General features: G+C 32.9%; 1 protein-coding gene across 6 annotated transcripts in view; it reads left to right on the forward strand.

The window, feature by feature from the left end:
- NKAIN2 (sodium/potassium transporting ATPase interacting 2) overlaps positions 1-20,566 on the forward strand; it is an 866,607-nt gene that overhangs the window by 414,218 nt on the left and 431,823 nt on the right. For all 6 annotated transcript variants that reach the window (XR_012496739.1, XR_012496736.1, XR_012496740.1 and 3 more), the window contains one exon: positions 9,722-9,859. Coding sequence is in view for 1 of the 6 variants with exons in the window: in XM_074333530.1 (XP_074189631.1) it covers positions 9,722-9,859 (138 nt within the window). In the remaining 5 variants the exon portion in view is untranslated. The remainder of the gene's footprint in view (positions 1-9,721; positions 9,860-20,566) is intronic.

The raw sequence follows: 20,566 nt of genomic DNA on the forward strand, positions 1-20,566 counted from the left end.
ATGTTTTTGGACTGTTATCAGCTTTTCAGGGGAGAAAAAAAACAGTATATCTGCATTTTTACCTAGTTGACAAATTTCAAATTCTCCAGATGGCAGCTTTAATATGTTTAATATGACTGTGCTGTTAAAAAATAGCAATTGAGTTATCTCTAGAGAAAGTCATTTGCTATGAGAAAGCAATACTATATGATACATACCAATAAGAACATTGCAAGCTATTTTTGTTATTTGGCTTTAACTGAGCTCTCGATGAATAAAAAGTCATTACTGAATGAATAAATGAGGCTGATGATGAACTTACCCACTTATTCTACCCAATTCCTAAAGTCCCTACTTAAATATAGTCAATGCATCCCTCATCTGCTTTTCCATGTATTGGTTATATTAGTCACATCATGATGTTTTGTTTCTATATATTTGCTACTTAAATAGTAGGAGATTTGGAAATGGATCAGAATCAGAGATATAGATTTCGAGTAGGGGTGTCATTTGAACAGCTGCACCTGGGCCCTCTTGAGAATTTTGAGAATTTATGCCCTAAGAACCATTTCAGATATTAGCAAATCTCATAGTATAAAACTAAATCTTCCAGATAACATGAAAATTGTGTGATTCCTATAAACACCTATTCTCAGTCCCACATACTCACTAGTGCCTCCGGCAGGGCTTTGCATTGCCCAATATTTAACAGGACACGATCAGTGCTCGTAGAATCCATGATTTAAAAGTCTGTGGCCAAAGTTTTATGAATGTTAGACATTGCTTCCTATGTTATAAATATTTAACCTACTTAGGTGTAATTTGGTCTTGAATCAGCTAAGGCTTTATTGTGGAGATGCTGGAAATTCAAGGTCAAAAGGGTACATTCAAGTTCCCAACTTGTGTCTGTCATGTACGCTGAGTGAGCTATGAAAACAACCTAGAACAGCTGTCATTTTGATGTGTTATGATTCTTCTGGGAAGTTTGATTTCCACTGAGAAAGATCATAGAATCTGTGGAAAAATCAAAACAATGACCCATCTACCAAGAGGACCTAGACTGTGATCTTTTTAGCTTATTCCATATAAGTACAGGGAGATTTTAAACTTAATGAATACATTTGACTGCTAAGGTGGGAAATCATGGCACAACTCCTGATAAATGTAACTTTGTTGTAAATTTATAGGATTATTAGTTTATGAACTGTGTTGATGTTATAAATTTTCAGTTTATTTTATTTTCAAAAAGGTTCTGTCCTAACTGTACACCTGTCTGTAGAGTGAATTGCACAATTGTAGTAATAATACTGATTATTTTATGGGGTTATCATGATGATTATGTGAGTTTGCAAACCATAGAGCTGTATTTAAAAATAGTAATTAGTATATCTTTTTTATCTTTTATCTTGTACTGAAAACAAGGAACCTCTTATGTTTACTTTCGTATTGAATTAGGAAAGTATTTGGTAATAAAGCCTAACTGATGTCCTTAAAAATTTAGGAAGAAGCATCATAAGGTCTTACTAGTAATTAGTTTTAAATGGTTTATGGTTATAAACATGGACATTGAAATGAGAGTGACTACAGTTTTATCCCAGCTCTACAGTCATGATCTTGATCGTCACATCAATTTCCTTAGCTGTACAATTAAGGTAATGGTAGATAATGGTAAATTATCCTTGTAGGATGCATGATTTAAAAGTAAGCATTAATTTAACATTTTAAAGTGTTTAAGATAGTGCCTGGGATAGAATAAGCATTCAATCTACTTTTAACAATCATTACATCAGAGTTTAGACTCAGTGTCTATTCAGAGGGCAGAGACTTGTGTTATCATAAAGAGATATTAAGTTAATTTATTTTAAAAAATCCCTACCACTAAAAACCAAATAACATTGTGTTAAAAAGACACACATACACACAAACGTAAAACTTGGCATATGAACACACATATATCAATCATATGACTTAGTCGTTCAGTTCAACAATAGTCAAGCAATATTTTTATTTGTGCTCTATTAACTTATTGTGCTACTTTTTAGAAGACTATTTTCTATTTTTTAAACCTAGTATAATATGCTAGTCATCAACTTGTCTTTTGATAGCATGAGTGTTAGCTATGAAATGATTATAAATTGCTATTCAGAATGAACAGCTGTGAGAAATAATAAATGATTCTGGTATCACAACAGCTAGAATATTAGCTGGCATGTTTAGAATTGTATATAAGTGGTATTATCACACAAAACATTAAGAACATTCCTAAAATATACTGTTTGACTCTTATGTGGGTCAATTAAGTAACCCTATTAATTGAACCTCAGAAATATGTGACTGACTCTATATTCCATAAAAGGTCTGTGAAGAAATATCATGTACTTGTTTCAGTAAAGCAGCTTGTATGAAAATGTACTTCTGTGAGAAATGTAAATGCTTGGATTTGTTTAGTTCCTTTGAGCTTATGCAAAATCTTCCCCAGTATTTTTCTTGAAAATCTTGACTATGCAGAGTTTTTAAAATAAATGTTGATTTTTATCCCATTTGAAAGGTGGGGAGAGTGAAGGGAAAACACACAGGGAATGATGATGTTCAAAACCTGATCTTTTGCCAGAGTACTATGATAGATTAGATACATGAGGTATTGAATCAGGCAGCAAAATATTCATTAAGAAACACACCCTCCGAATAATTGAAGTTACCCATGTCTGCTGTGTTATTATTCATGTTTGTGAACAATAGAATAAAAAGTGTTTGATTACTCGAACCAAAATAATCTGACAAGAGTATCTATCTAGAATGGTATCTGTACTAAAATGCTAGTGTCTGAACTTGTTATGCATTGTTGAAATATGAATTAATAATACCAACCATTTTAGGATGCAACCTAGACATTTAAATAAGTATTCTACATACATTATTACTTTAATATTTATGGGAATATTAGGAGCTGTGTAGTACGACATGTTGATTTCCATTTAATTAGAACCATTAGGGCTGGATCTTATTTTGATGATGTTTTTGTTGTTTGTTGTTGTGGTTTATTTCTTTTCATTGCTTTTAAAGAAAAGCAGTTATGTGGGAAAAGACAGAAAATCATTGGTTCAGTTGAATCAGGATTGTTATTTGTGACCCATTTTTACCCCAAATCTTACAACTTTGTTTGTTCCCTTTAGTGAACAAACACATGTGCCACATGCACATACACGAGCATGCACATGTGTATGCACACGCACACACACACACACACACACACACACACACCCTTGAATAACTCCAGTTACACAAGGGAAACTAAAACTCTTCAAGTAAAGCTGTGCTTGGCTTTGTCCATACCTCACATATACAGTCATTGCAGACCCTCCTTCAACTTTATTCTCTTCATTTCACGTGTAAATCAGGTTTCTTGGTAAGATTAAAAAAAAAAAAAAAAATGTGTTTCTAGTATATCTCCTGCATATAGTGTTTAAAAGCTGGCATATATGTTTTCACTTATTTTGTCCACTATGAACACAGAGAATCTTAACGGGGGAACGTCATCAATCATATTTATACAGTTTTGTTTTGTGATATTGCATTATTTTAGACAATCATAAAGACCTTAGCACCTCAGCAATACTATTGTAAAGACCCAGAATACCACTAGTCTTTACAGCTTTTCTGGGGATCGGTTAAAAATTCAAGAAACCAGCATGGTGCTTCCTTTTTAATTGTGGAGCAGACAGGTCCAGAGTATGCTCAAGATTATACTTCAGTGTAGGAGACTGCAAGGGAGGGTAGGTAACCAGCACGTGGGTAAGATGTAGTGTGGTGGATCCAGCAAAGGGACAGACTAAACAGACATAGAACAGGCAGTTTGGCCAAAGTGAGGAGACAACAAAGCATGACAACAGAAAATGCTGCACTGGGGAATTGGGTGCAGGAGAAACCTGTAACCAAGGTGAGGTCTCAGGACTGGAACATCTTGCTGAAGGAGCAGAGTTCTGTGTGGGTCAAGGAGAAAGTACCAAAACCGCTTTCTTACCTCCTTCCGCATGAAGTTATTGCTGGGGCATAAAACAAAAAGTGGATACAACTGGGAACAATAAACTGACCACACTTGAATGTAGGAAATAAAGGTCAGCAGCAATTTCTATGAACAAAAATTTGACAAATAAATGGCCATACAGCGAGTCTGCTTAGAAGTTTATCTAAACTTTCATGGTTCCTACAGACGAAATAAGAATTTCAGACTCATTCTGGGAATTCTGATGCCCATTTCCATTTTCATCAGGTCTTTCCCTAGTACTTCCTACGTTTTATGCTGTAACAAAGCTAATTTTACTTGTTAGGAAAATAATCTCCTGCAAACAACTAAAATGCAAATCATTTCTTTATGACTTCCTGAAATTCCACAATTTAGATTTTATTAACTTTTGACAAGCTTTGTCATTTCCCTGAAGGCCATTTGGACAAATGATCTTTGAAGGGGAGCACTCTGCTTGCCTAACATCCGAATCTCAGTCTATCATGTATCTTTCCTCAGAGACTTGAATGTTGTTGAGACAGTCTGAAAGCTTGGGTTCCTGAAGGAACATGGAGACACTGAAAATGGGGAGGGTACAGGAGGAAAACAAGGATGCCCATAGATAAGTTCAGTTTATAATTTTGCACAAAAATCTTAATTTGGTTCCTAGCCTTTAATAACTCATTTTTTTTTTTCTATCAAGACATCCATGTTCAACCATGATAGATTGAAAGGCCTATTTTTTTCTCTCTCAAAGGCCATGTGTAAGTTTATTTTGTATTATTTGTGATCTCACAACTTAAATGTTAAGGTTATAAGAAAATTACAATAAATTTAGGAGGAAGTTTATTAAGAAACCTTAATTATTATTAGCAAAATGCAGTGTCTCAAGGAAACCAATTCCACGTCCACCAGTTGATAAAAAAACTAGCTGTTTTGATACGATTTGGCTTTAAAAAACAACATTTTAACATGTTTATGTAGATGTAATTTCCTTGTTAATAAGGTTAGATGGCAATAGCTACCTATGAAACACAAAGGAATCCTATTTGCTATGCAAACATTTAAAGCAAACTTGTTTCAGACTGAATACTCTCCATTAAGATGTCAAACTTAGTTTAACAAATGGTTAACTTAATTGGGCCCAGTTTTGTGAGGTATAAATTGAGGTGTGTGGCATGAGTCGCTTTCAGTTTGAAAAGCCAATACATTTATTTATCTCGAAGACATTTCATTGGAGCTTTTTTATGAAATATGTTGTCATTTAAAGTAAGATAAACTTAACAGTACTTAACAGAAAGGCTTTTGAAAGCTTTTTTAGCTTAGGCATACGTTGCTAGATGAACAATAACTATTAGAATTCACATTTAGAATAATGTAAAAGGAAAGTGTAATTTTCATGTTTTACCAGTGCATATGCATATATCAAAGAAGAATTAAAAATAGTTGTTATAATATTTAGGATTTTGCTACCAAAATTTGACCCAGCATTTCCACTTTTTGGGATTTAGCCTGTGGTTATATCAAATACTTACACAAGGCTTTTAATGCACTGATGTGTGTTATAGCCAAAAATTGGAAACAAATTAAATATCTGTTAAAAGCAGAATGTTTAAATAAGGGTATAATGAGATAGATCTATAAATGCAGGATGTGCTAATGTAAGGTAACCTCCACGGCACTAAGAAGGTCAGTTCTATTTCTGTAAAAAAAAATGATGTGAAAATAATTTACATATATATATATATATATATATATATATATATATATATATATATATATATAAGCTGATATGCTGGTATCTACATACAATATTGTTTTGAAAATCTGTACACGGGTTAACAGTGCTTCCCCAAATTGAGACAGGTTGCTTTTGGGGAAAGAGAATAAGACTGACTGGATGGTTGTGCCAAAGTTTATTAAGTGTTTAGGTAAATGTTGTGACTTCTTTATGTCTGAAGGCTGGTGCAATCTTTATAACAGCGCTAGAGAAAGAGGTAATTATAGGTCAGTTTATCGATACAAAACTGTCAAATAAAACTTTATTTAATCCAGACTGAAACTGTGATAAAAATAATACTTCATTTCAAGTAGAGATTTTTCCCAGGAAGAAAATGATAATTGAACATGACAAAAACTAACAATATAATCAATCACATTAATGTTCTAAAATAAGAGAATAAAGTGATTATCTCAATAGATACAGAATTACTAATGGATAAAGATTAGCGCCTATTTATATTAAAATAATAAAATCCTCATAAATGACAGTAATGGAAGGGGACAAAATTCTTTGCGGAAAGCAACAAGTTATGCATTTATAATAGGTTTCTGTGCAGAAGCCAAACACAAAAAACTAAAATTTATAGAGCAGAAGAGACAAGCATGAAAGAGGTATATTTCACAAGACTTTTTGTATGAAAACGACAAACACACACAACAGCAGTATACATTTTTCAAGGCCATATGCATATATTTGTATGTCAGATAATTGAAAGGACATGAAGTCTATATGTTACAGAGGGTCCAGTGGGAGAAAGGGGAATAACACTGTGGACAACTACTGAAAGAGGCAAGTAAGAAAATGAAATGAACAAAATAAAACATGTAATAAAAGGAGGTTTGTCTTGACCAATGATCATATAATGTCATGATCTGACAAGTGTAATCAGGAGATTCTCTATATTCCTAAATAAATAAGATGAAAAGTAGCATATATCCTGTAACAGCATAGGTCTGCAGCATAAACCATGAAAGAGTTTTGTCTGGGGACTATGTATGTCTGGAGTCCACGAAGTAGGGACAGAGTACAAGGGCTGTGCACAGAGGCCGGCTGTCCTGCTCTACCACTTACCACTTCTTAGACCTCACGGGAACCACTTAGCTACACCACCACTTAGATTTCTTAATCTGAAAGTAAGACAGTAACATTTATCTCCCTGGGCTTTGTGCAGAATCAATGAGATAATACCTGACTTGGGAATAGGAGGAATGCCCAGCACATAGTAAATGTTTTAACAAATATTCATTCTCTTTCCTCCAACCCCACAACCCCCAGTAATTTCACACTTGGTGCACGTCCTGTTGAAAGGGATTCTTAGGAAAGACTGTAACTATTTCTATAAAGTGTCACTCTCTTGATACTCACTGAATTTTTTAGAAAATCTTCCCTTTTTTCAGTGCTATCTCTAAATGGCAGAACCCGTGATAATGCTACTTCTGATGGATAACAGGGCCAATCCCAAAGAGGGGGGAAAGCAGAAATATTATAAGTAAAGAATTGTACATTGACTTATTCAGTCAGTAAATCTTGTAAGTATTGTTTGATGGAAATATTAGTTCTGTCATAAACAAGGCTGATAAATGCTGATATAACTTCATTTTACCTTGCAGTCATAGCAAATATATTCACAAAGACACACACACACACACACACACACACACACACACACGGTGCCAAAAAATGTATACACATTTTAAGAAAGGAAAAACTATATTAAAATTGTGATACTCAATATATACCGATAACAAAAAATGAATGTAAGTCACGTTTGACTTCTGCACTTACAAGAGGTGCTCAAAGTGGTTGACATCAGCGTAATTTTAATACAGTTGTTTTTTCCTTTCTTAAAATGTGTATACACTTTTTTTGGCACTCTGTGTGTGTTTCTGCGTGTGTGTGTGTGTGTGTGTGTGTGTGTGTGTGTGTTATATAATAATTAACAATGGTACTGCTATTTTCTTCATAATTGGAACATTTATGGAGAGAATATCCACTGTTTGACTGGTGTGCTTCATCCTCTGTACTTTTGTCCCTGCTGTGTCCTCACAGTCATGATGCTCAAAATTTATAGTTTAGATTCTCCTTGCTGCTGTTTTACATTCCTACTTACTGTTTGCTCATAGGATAAGGGTAAGGGAGATCTATGTTAGAGCTTTTGAGCTTTTATAGAGATAATTAGCAATGGTGCTCTGAGAATAGCCACCTATTTCATGATGCCATTGATGAATTCCTGCAAGGTACATGTGATACTGCCTAACATCACAAGTGGGTCTCCTTTAGATGATGTGTTCACTGCCTGGTAACAGTGGAAGGCATGTTTCACCAGAAGGCAGTTCAAGGTTTCTGAGGCTGGGGCTATGTGCAAGTTCTATGACAGTCTGTTTATTAATCAACCAGAATATTTCATTCCACTGTTGGGACTCTGTTGGGAATTGTGGATATAGATTATACAGGGTAGAGCAGACCTAGATTATCTTGCTGCTTGTAATCACTGCCGTGGCTAAGTGAAAATGAAGATTTGACTAGACAGGACTGTGACTGTTACAGCTGCTGCATGGCATCCAGTGTGCCTTAGGAAATAGAGGTGTTATGCAAACAGTTGTCATGAGATTATTTTCCTTTTCAATGCCTGATGGGAAAATGAGCTGCTCAGCTAAAGAAGTGCAGTGGGAATAATGATCATTCAAGAAGTCAGCAAAATGAGCTGCAGGTATTTAATTTAAAAGCACTCTGTTCCAAGAGTCGGCATATCCTTCTGACAAGAAATACCTTTAAAACATAGTGATGTTAGTAACTTAGGGGGTTTTAAAATAATTTTCGTTTAAAACCTGGCTAACAACAACAAAAAAGTTGAATCTTTGCTTGGAAAATCAGGTTCTTTCACAGTGTTTTACTCTGAACAGGTAGTTTATTATCATTCCACCTGAGCGCAGGCAGGAGGAAGAAAATTGGCTTTACCTCACACCACCTCCCTTTACCTTTTGCTTTGTTAGATCTGAAGAGAGATTTGCCAGATAATCAGGTTTCACTTTTTAACACAAAATGGTACTTCTGGACTATGGACCAGTTTTAATTTTCTTTTGATTGGTTTTGTTTTTCTCCTCTCACTGATTAGACTTTTACATATGTCTTCATTATAAAATTGTAACCACAGATGCATGTAGGAGAATTTGAAATGATTTAAGTTCCTTGCTTTTAGTAGACAGGAACTTTATTTTTATTTTGTTTCCCTTGGAATGGAATTCTAATTCCATTAAATCGAATTCCATTATATTTCCTTTTTAATTTCCTTTTAGCGCCCTTCTTTTACCTTGTTACTATAGGTGACTGGTATGACAAAAAGTCATGTTCGATTTATAACTCAATGCTATTAGGATTAGCTGGGCCCTAGATATTAGTTGAAATCCAGCAATTTATCCATGAAGTAAATTGCAGGACTTCAGAGAAGGGAAGTAACTTACCTAGGGCACTATAGCTACTTAGTGACTGATCTATGTCAAGAATCCAGGTCTCTTGACTTACTGAATAGTTTTGTTGTTGTTGTTTTGTTTTGTTTCTGTTTTTTTCCCCTCTATTTCAAAACCCTTTCTTCTGTTCCCTTATATAATGACATTTGAGCAGATCCTAAAAACAAACCCTTCATGTGGACTTCCTGAACTTTCTGTTGATGAGTTCAAGTGTTTGACAATGACTGTCAAACAATAAAATTTATCCTGTGACTGCACAGATGACACCCTGTGACTACTGCTTGATGCCTCCACAGAATCATCCCTGAAAGGACTGTAGTGTCTATGAATCCACAACTTCCATTTGAAATATACCTGAAAAATGTCATTCTCACTGTCAAAAACAAATGCCAGATATGGTAACACAGTTATAATTGCCAATTATAGTGTCAATTATTTTTTTTTTCCTCATTAGTGTACTCAACTATATATCCTGTTTTGCTATTCTAGGTTTGTGTGCTGGAGAGGCAAATATTTGACTTCCTTGGATATCAGTGGGCACCTATCCTGGCAAATTTTGTACATATTATTATCGTCATTCTTGGTTTATTTGGAACTATTCAATATAGACCTCGTTACATAAAAGGAGTAAGTACCCTGCCTGCCTTTGTAAAATGTTATTGAAATAGAGAAATATATGAAAATGACAAATATTTTGAAAAATTTTATGTATACCCTTTCCTTATAGTACTGTGTGTATTTTTCATAGTTTTAGATTATGTCTACAGTAACTAAAAATGTCAAGTTTAAAGAACTTGACAGTGAATGTAATCCAATTGTATTTTCATAAATTGTACTTTTAGCAAATATTATTTTGTAATTAAAAACAGAACTATACTCCTGTATTTCCAAATATAAAGTCATAACCTCTATTTTAATAGACTTAATGGGAATTTCTCCTGTTTTAAATAATCATATTTTTAAATTTAATAAAAATAGTTTAAACTATTTGTAAACTAAATTTATAGTTTCAGCATGAAAATAGTAATATATATTAGGGTTAATATTTGACATACTTGAAAAAGAAGAGTCTAAATCATTGTCGCTATGCTCTCCATGATTTCCTGTTTGACTCAGAGAAAGTATTTTGCATTCCCACTCAAGTTAAACTTACTTAATGTTAAAGTGAAATCCAACTGTGTTGCTGTTGCTATGGGAACCATAACTTAGGATTTTTTTACTTTTGTATGTGCCTCAGATCTCAGCTATAGCTCTTCATTAATGTAGTTTTGTTAGTTTCATCATTTTTTTCTATTTCTTCTATTTTTGAGAAAGGAAAAGTCTATAGGCATTTATTTAAAATTATAAAGCGAGTTTGTGGTAAAGGCATACACAGAAGATAGGCAGGTAATGCTCTGCCTTATTCAATACAAACCAGCAGGTGGTTTTGAGTTTCAAGAAAGCCTCCCTTACACAAAAGACACTCTCCTATGACCTGTTTGTTCTCTTTGTCATCTGGAACCCAGATAAAACTCATGGGTTTAGAGACAGGCTGTATGATTGACGGCAGCTGGGACCCAGGGATCCACTGGCTAAGGATGAGTGAAAAGCTCATAGTCTTCTCCTCTAGATAAACACTCAGAAGTGAGTGGACGTCATTTCTAAGGGTATTTAGCCACGCAGATTTTGTAAAAAGTAGAATATTTTTCAATGCACAAGATATGATAGTTTGGTTTATTTTCTTTATAAATTGTAATTTGTTCCAATATAAGGAAGGCAGTACAAGGTTTGGGAGTGAATCTTCTAAAGTCATAATACCAAGGCTGAAATCTTACATCTGCCAAATTCTGTGACTTTAGACAGCATAACTGCACTGATCCTTAGTTTTCCTACCCTTAAAATGAAAGCAATAGTTACCTTAACTCATGTGCTTTAATTGATACATTATAAGCCATTATATTAAAGATTCCTTTCATATTCCTTTCGTTAGACTTTGAGGCTACTCCATGATTTTATTCTAATAAATAATACTCTCTGATCATTATACATATATGTTATCTTCATTTCTGATGAATTTCTTGGGATAGAAATTTAGATGTGGATCAAAATGTTTTAAAGTTTAAAAACGCAGAGGTTTGTTTTGAGAAATAAGTGAGAAATACTCTATAAAATATCCTTAGCACAATGCTTGGTGTTTAAGAAATATTCAATAAATGTTACTTATAATGTTTTTCTCCTTATTGTTATTATTATTATTTGAAAATAATACTCAACTGTATAGACTAGCAATAGGATGACAGGCAGTTTAAAATAAAGTAAGGTGTTCCAAGCCATTGGTTGAACTATTTCTGTCCCTTTTATTCCACGCTGCTATAACGCTTAAAAAAAAAACAAAGTGTGATTTCTGTGTATCAAATTATAATCCCATCCATTTAGATAAAATAAATACTCACAAATCTTTTCAAGGCTGCTCTCTCTCTAGCATGAGGTAAGAGGATTCCATAGGCTACCTTTCAGAAATTGTAAAGCCATGTCCAAAAGAATGCAACTAGATTACTATCTGTCACCATATACCAAAATTAACTCAGAATGGATCAAAGATCTTAACATAAGACCTGAAACAATAAAATGCATAGAAGAAAGCATAGGTACTAAACTTATGGATGTTGGGTTCAGAGAGAATTTTATGAATTTGACTGCAAAGGCAAGGGAAGTAAAAAAAAAATTTAAATCAATGGGACTATATCAAACAAAATCTTCTGCACAGCATAAGAAACCATTGGGAAAAGAAAAAGAAAGAGGCAACCAACCAAATGGGATAAGATATTGGCAAACAAAGCCTCGAATAAGGGGCTAATATTCAAAATATATAAGAAATCATATAACTCAACATAAAAACAAACAATCCCATTCAAAACATGGGCAGACATTTCTCCCAAAATGACATACAAATGGCCAACAGATATATGAAAACATGCTCAACTTCACCAGCTATTAGGAAAATGCAAATCAAAACCACAATGAGATACCACCTCACACCTGTTAGAATGGTTTTTATCAACATGACAAGTAATAATAAGTGTTGGAGAGGCTGTGGAGAAAAAGGAACCCTCATACACTACTGGTGGGAATGTAAACTGGTACAGCCATTACAGAAAACAGTATGGAGGTTCCTCAAAAAATTAAGAATAGAATTACCATACAATCCAACAATCCCTTTTCTGAGTATGTACCCAAAAAAAGTCTGAAAACATTTATCTGTAAAGATATACGCACCCCTATGTTCATTACAGCATTTTTCACGGTTTCCAGACATGGAAATAACCAAAGTGTTCTTTGACAGATGATTGGATAAAGAAGTAGTGGTACATATATACAATGGAATATTACTTGGCTGTGAAAAATATGAAATACTGCCATTTGTGACAACACGGATGGATCTTGAGATTATCACGCTGTGTAAAATAAGTCAGACAGAAAAAAGCTAAGAACCACATGACTTATTTGTATGTAGGATATAAAACTGAAAGCAACAAACAAACAAACCAAAAAAACAAAACAAAACTCATAGACAAAGATAACACTTTAGTGGTTACTAGAGCATAAAGGGGAAGGGGGAGGTGGTAGAAGAGGAAAAGGGAGTCAAATATATGGTGATGGAAGAACTGACTCTGGTTATTGAACACACAATGAAATATATAGATGATGTATTATAGAAAATTGAAACCTATATCATTTTACTAACCAATGTCACCCCATAAATTTAATAAAAATTTAAAAAGAACTTGTGTATAGCTGAGAAAGTTACTGAACTCTTTCTGAGGTCTTAAGAATATGTCTTCAGCGCTGTGTCTTTGATTTTATCTTGGCTTGCAGACAGTATTCTGAATTTGATCTCTTCCTTGAGACTGTTTTACTTGGAAAATCTTTTGATAGCTGCAGCTACATACTGTAAATGTGAAACTTTTATTTTCCAAATCAGCAAGTCTTGAGTTGGAAATATATCCTCTAATTGTGCTTGAAAAATAAATAGTTCTTTTTTTATTATTGTATTATATTTATTGGGATGACATTGGTTGTTAAAATTTTATAGGTTTCAAGTGTATAATTCTATAATATATTATCTGTATATTGCACTGTGTGTTCACCACCAAAACAAGGTCTTCTTATGTCATGATGCGTTTGACTCCCTTTACTCTTTACATACCTCCCACCCTGCCCTTTCCCTCTGGTAACCACCATACTGATGTCTGTGTCTATGAGTTTTTGTTGGTTTGTTTGTTTTATTTGTTCATTTATTGCTTTCAGTTTTATATCCCACATATGAGTGAAATCATATGGTTCTTCATTTTTTTCCATCTAACTTATTTCACTTAACATGTTTTCTCAAAAGGCGATATATCATATTTTCTTATGGCCAAGTAGTATTCCATTGTATATACCCTGTTTTCCCGAAAATAAAACCTAGCGGGACCATCAGCTCTAACGTGTCTTTTGCAGCAAAAATTAATATAAGACCCAGTATTATATTATATTATATTATATTATATTATATATTATATTATACCTGGTATTTATATTATATTATATTATATTATATTATGTTATGTTATGTTATGTTATGTTATGTTATATTATATTAATTTATTGTATTGTATTGTATTATATTATATTATATTATATTATATTATATTATATTATATTATATTATATTATAGACCTGGTCTTATAGTAAAATAAGACTGTGTTTTATATTAATTTTTGCTCCAAAAGACGCATTACAGCTGATGGTCTGGGTAGGTCTTATTTTCAGGGAAACACGGTTTGTACCACATCATTTTTATCCAATCATCTATCAAAGGATACTTTGGTTGTTTCCCTGTCTTGGCCACTGGCAGTTATACTGCAATGAACACAGGGGTACATACTCATACGAAGGTTTCTGTTTTCTCTACAACCTCTGCAACATTTGTTATTACTTGTGTTGTTGATAACAGCCATTGAAACAGGTGTGAGGTGTCTCATTGTGGTTTTAATTTGTATTTCCCTAATGGCCAGTGAAGTCATGCATGATTTCATACATCTGTTGGACATGTATATGCCATTTTGGTAGAAGGATCTTTTAGGTCCTCTGCTTATTTTTTAGTTGGATTGTTTTGCTGTTGTTGTTGTTTTTTAGTCTCATCTTTCTCTTACAATATCATATTTTACATGATTAAAAGGTGAAATATAGCACTGTCAATTGTTTACTTGGAAATCTCTATTGGCCTCCATCTGCTATCTTGTCTCAAAATTAATGCTGTGTATTTTTGGTTTATATTACAGGGTCACTCAATGTTTAGTGCCAATTTCAGTCCTAGTTACCTATTTCAGTGTAATTTCTATATAACAACCCGTTCCTGTATAATCAAATTCATGTAATCTAGTGTATGTGATGCTATGTTGAAGGTAAAAGTAGATTTCGGAAAATGATTAATTTGCCATAAAAATGGAATTAAGATTTTTCAGTTTGCCTCAATATGACAAAAATATTACAATGAAAAGAAATTTGAATGGAATCATAGATGACATAGATTCTTGTCAGTGAAGGATCTGGGTTATCAGGAAAATACATAATTGGAGACAAGATGTAACTAAAATAATGTATTACTGGGGTTGAGAAATTTCCACAGGCTCTCTGTGCACTTGGAGACTTAGATATTAACAGTAAAATTTATTTTTTTAAATGTGGACCTTTATGATTTCTATATTTGGCATTTTATATGTTTGCATTTTAAAATAATTCAGTGTAAAAATAGAGATAAGCAAACACTTTGCTAATTTCACAACTGAAAATTATTAAAGGTTTTCCTATTTCCTTCATTATATGAAAATGAAACATCTGATTATGTTATGTATTCAAAAATATCTTAAATTATTTACTTAACACTATATGAAACACCTTTGAAATCTATATGGCTATTGCATAGTTCATATCGCCTCTTACACTATTGGTATATGTTATGTTACATAACAATATATAATATATGTATATATTATGGTATGTTATATATTATATATTATGCTATTTCTATGTTTTTGTGGTAAATTAGTCTCTGTAATCCCCATAAAAATATTCTTATCTTTTTTTGTGATTTAATTCTTTAGGAGGAATCTCCTAGATATAATTTAATAATATGACGAATTTTAAGTCTCTTAGCACATAATTGACGATTACCTATTCCAAATTATTTTACTGAATTATCCTCCCACCAATGTACAACAGAGTCTATTTCATTGCACTCTTGCTAACCCTGAATATTATCTGTTCTCATTCTTATTAATCTGATAGGAGAAAAAATGTCATTTTTTAAAATTGCATTTCTTATGGTTACTGAGTTGAATTTTTTCATATGTCCCTTAACCATTTTTATTTCTTTTTGAGGGATTTTCTTTTTGTATTTATTGTTCATGTTTTCCCCTGGAGTCTTAGTATTTATCGTAACACTTTTTTACATATGGATCACATAGTAAAGATATTTACTCTTTAAATATTATAAATTTTCATTTTGATGTTTATTATTTTTCTCTTATTAAAATTAACCCCTTTTCTCTTTGTGATATCTTCTATTGCTTTAAAAATTGTACAACTTAAATATCATTTGAAAAGTGTAATAATAAGGCTTCATTATCTTTAGGTCTAAATTTGCTAAAACAAAAGGACAGATTCTCTGAAATAGAGTCTGAGGAAAAAGTCTCCCCTTCCGCATTTAATATTTGCATAGAATTTCATGTATTGATGGGACATTTTATTATATTTAATTGAAAAAAAAGCCCCCCAAAAGCTTTTGGATATCCTCTGAAACAGAGCATAGTAGCAACGAATAAAATTTAGAGAGTATCGGTATGTTTTCTTTACTAATCTTCTCTTTCATAAGAGTAAAGAAGAAAAATTTAAAAATTTAAAACAGTTAATTTGAACAAGAACTCATTAGTGCCTTTTGAGAGCCTCTGGCTTTCAAGGAATATAACATGTGGGAAGAAAATGAAATAGATGTCTTCAATTCCAAGCAAAGGAAATAGAAAGCCAGAATTCATAGAAAACATCTCTATTGTGTAATTCTAGACCGCATCAGTCAAAAAAAAAGAAGAAAAAATCCCAATTAACTCTGGTGGAATAAGAATAATTCATAAATAAATACATACAATGGCTCCCATGAAAACATTACCTTATGTCATAAATGGAATTATCCAATGCATATTCATTTGGGCTAAAGGGAAGCAGATTGTGATTCAGGATATCCAGTGTTTATCAGTTAATGACAAGAAAATGTTAATGAGTTGCACTGCTTTAAATTTTCTAAAATAATCTGAAGGGTGTGTAAATTTCTAACTGCTAAAGGCACAGCACTTTTCTTAGTGATATTGTCAAAGGCATGTTACCATAACCCTCAAAACATTTATTTCTTCCTTTTCCCTCCCTCCCTCCCTCCCTCCCTCCCTCCCTCCCTCCCTCCCTCCCCTTCTTCCTTCCTTCCTTCCTTTCTCCCTCTCTTTCTTTTGCTTTTTTTCTATTTAACTAACTTATTTTGAAAGAAAAGAAAAGAATAACTTATAGAGATTAGACCCACTGGCTTGATCAAAGAAACTCAGTTCCCTAACTAGAAACAAATTCAATATAGCTAAAAATTCATTTACTCAAATTTCATAAAAACAGAGAAGAGTACAGCATACCAAAATCAGAGTAATATTTATAAGAATCATATTTCTTTTATCTTACTACTTTTGTTATTCTCCACAAATGTGCCTAGATACCTTTCTCTACAAACCCTATAAACCCTGCATTAACTTCACAAAACTTTTGTCCAAAGGTATATGACTAGGAAATAACAGAGGAGGATACACACCCAGGTCCTTCTAAATGCCAAACCCAAGCTGAAACATGGTACTGAACTGCCTCTTAGGAGCACAGTTCAGAGGCCACAATCTTGCTGAAAAATGAAAACAGGTTTTATTAAATTGTTGGCAAATTTAAAATCTATTATGGCATTTGCAATTTAGAGAGCATTTAGATTTTAAAGTTTGGTCCACCACAATTGAAGGATTATGTTTTCAGCTCTGTATTTACTGAGGAAATGACCTCACGTCTCAAAAATTAACAACAGAAAACCTTTAATGATATCCAACAATTTTATTGTTGGGGAAAAACAGTATCACAGGGTATCCTTAATTTCCTAACTGGTAAATTAGTGGGTTAGAATGGTATTATTTTTTCTTACAGCAATCAGTATTTTGATGATGGTAATTCATATATATGCATATATGCATATGTGTATATAATGTAATTTATATGTAATATGTTGTAATTATATATTAAGGACTACATATCTCTTTCCACATTTGTTTTTGGTAAAGAGCTTCAAATAATTGATGGGGTACTTTGTTTATATACAACATATTTGAAAAAATACCCATATTGTATACTAATAATATCTACATATGTGTGTTATCATATCTTATACAGAGTCTTTCTATGATATCAGTTTAGAGTCCAATAACTAATCCTAAAATCAGGTGAATGGGAAAGATTTGGATGATTTCCTGTTTTGTTACTGAAAATTCAAGAGATTAAAATAATGTAGTTAAAGCTAATTTGGTGCAGCAGGGCTGTGATGATTAGAAAAAGGAACCAATATTCATAAATTTTCATTCCTTTGTGTTTTTAGAGCAATAAACTGTTAGACTTATGTCACTATACCCCTACTTATTCTTCCAAAATAACTAAGAAAGGAACTGAATACTCCTTTTAGTTCACATATTGAAGTTTTAAATGATGATTTCTGATTATTTTTTAGTACTAACTTTTGGTTCCTCAATTTAGGCGACATTGTTTGTTTTAACACACAAACACACACACAGTCTTTTAAGGTATTACATGTGCTTGTCAATAAGTTTTGATTTGTAAATTGGCACATATCATTCTCCCCATTGAGGGAGGCCTCAGAATAGAAAGACAACAATGAGACAGTTTCCAACAAGGAATTACCTGTCTTTACTTCCTTAATTGTGCTTTTCCTTGAGCCAACATGATAAAGATAAGGATCCCCAGTTCCATCCTGGGTGACGTTTGGATGCTGTGTGGTGACTGAAGCACAAGTGGACAAAGCTAAAACCCATTTCCTAAAAGACATTTGATACGGCATTTTGAAAAATGTATGCATACCTCATAGGGTCTGTAAAAGCAAATCATCACATGCTCAATATGCATAAAAAAAAATGTGCCTTCCCTATATTTCTGGAATTTACTATTTACTGATGGCTGGCCATGATTTGGATGTTCAGATCTCATGGACAATGTACCTAACAGTAGTAAATGAGGAGCACTTCCTAGGTCCTACTTCCAGGTCATATGCTTCTTTCACTCTAATAATGTTACCTCCCTAAAAATCTGTACACTCACTGCGTTCATTTTAAGGAAGTTATTTATCTGTGTTCAAGCAGTTGTTTTGCCTCTTTTATTTGATTCTTTTCTAGCAGAAAAAAATATCCAATAGAAAACTTATTGCAGCTAAAACATTACAAATGTGCACTTTCTGTCTTTAGGACAGAAAATCAATGTAGATTAGAGATGAAGAAACTTGAAACAGCAGTAAATTAACAATGCTTCTAATGACTTAGAGTAGTCGTGAAAATAAGTCTTTTCCCACAAGCCTGTGAAGAAAAAAAAAGGTTACAAGTTTTATGGATTTAGCCTATAGTCCTAAAATAAATGTGATAATGCAACATGGTGAATGCAATTTATTTTCAAAAGTATATTTTCCCTTGGGGAAATCTGGGCCATTTATTCTACAATAAGATACTTTGTGCTCACATTCTGATATTAGACTGTGACTAAAGATTTAGAGAATGTGATAAATATAAGTAACTATATTCTGACAGTCGAAATTCATGTTTATAAATCCTCTAACAACTTTTTGAAAAAGTTTTGGAGAAACATGTGGTATGCGTATATATTAGTTTCTTCCCTAAAAAAAAAAAATCAAATTAATTCATGTACATATTTTTAAATCAAACAGTTAAATTTGGCATGTAATAAAATGAAAGTCCTTTTCCTTATCTCTCTCCAGCTGGTCCTAGTTTCTTTATTGTTCTTCTGGGGTACATATGTGTACACCTCAGAGGTCTGTAAAAGCAAAATTATTTTAGACCAATTTTTGAATCATACTTGGTTTCTATAGCCCTCCTACCCCTCTTTTGGAGATCCTGGTTGTCTTTCTTTTATTCTTATAAGAGAGAAAACTGACTTTTTTTTTTAACAGTATTCTGAATATATTTCCATGTCTTACTCATTCTGTGTGTTAACTGGTATTTATTCTAAACTTATTTTGGAAACCTACTGCTTTCCTGTTTGAATTTAGAACATTTTCTTTACATGTGACCATGATTTTATCTCTAGCTTTTTGTTTTAATGGTAGCTATTATTCCCTGGAGATTTATTTCTCTTCTAGTAGTCTATGCATTTGCTACTATCAAAATTGATTGTGCTCTCTGCCTATTAGACATCTGTCTTCCCGGCTCTGCTCTCCTGAGTTAGATTCATGCTTGCTTAGATACTAGGAATTTTCTTTCTGATATTCTTCACACAACTTCCAGAAAAAGTGGTTGTGAAATAAACTTTTTCAGTTTATTCTATCTTTACACTTGAGAAATAGTTTTTCTAGATGCAGAATTACTTTTTCTTAAAGCACTGAAGTAATTGTTCCAGTTGCATTCTGGGAAGCAGTATTAGTGATGGGAAGTCTAGTACGAATCAGTTCATCATTCACTCATTTTTTAAAAAGTTCTTGAGATACTTATACTTGTTTTACCATTTCAGATTGTGGTGTCTATGTGTAAACCTAATTTAAAGTTATGTAGATCCTTATAATTTGAAAATGAATGCCTTCATCTCTGGACTTTGTTATCATTTTGAGGATTCTTTATGCTTTTGAACATTTATTTGCTTTTATTATCCCCAGGTAATTTAACAGTTATTATGTATTGTAGCTGTGCGTTTCTTTGTTTACTTACTTACTTAAAAATATTTCATTTTTCTCCAAAGACTTAAATATTTGGCTGAATCTAAAAGTGATAAATGGCTTATCCCTGTTTTCCAGCCCACTTTTTACACTTCTTTGTTCACATGTTTCTTCCTCAAACCTCTAGAGGATACAGAATTCTGCCTAGCAGTTCAGCTTCCCTTGTGTATGTTGCCTCTCTACATGTATTGTAGATGGCCAGTTATTCCACTCTGCTTATTAATCAGCAATTATATGGCTGATCTTCCTTTTTCAGCAATTGACTGCAGTATCTGCACTGTTAATGTTTTACTGCTAC

Source organism: Rhinolophus sinicus, linkage group LG05 (genome assembly GCF_036562045.2).
Source record: "Rhinolophus sinicus isolate RSC01 linkage group LG05, ASM3656204v1, whole genome shotgun sequence".
Taxonomy (NCBI): domain Eukaryota; kingdom Metazoa; phylum Chordata; class Mammalia; order Chiroptera; family Rhinolophidae; genus Rhinolophus; species Rhinolophus sinicus.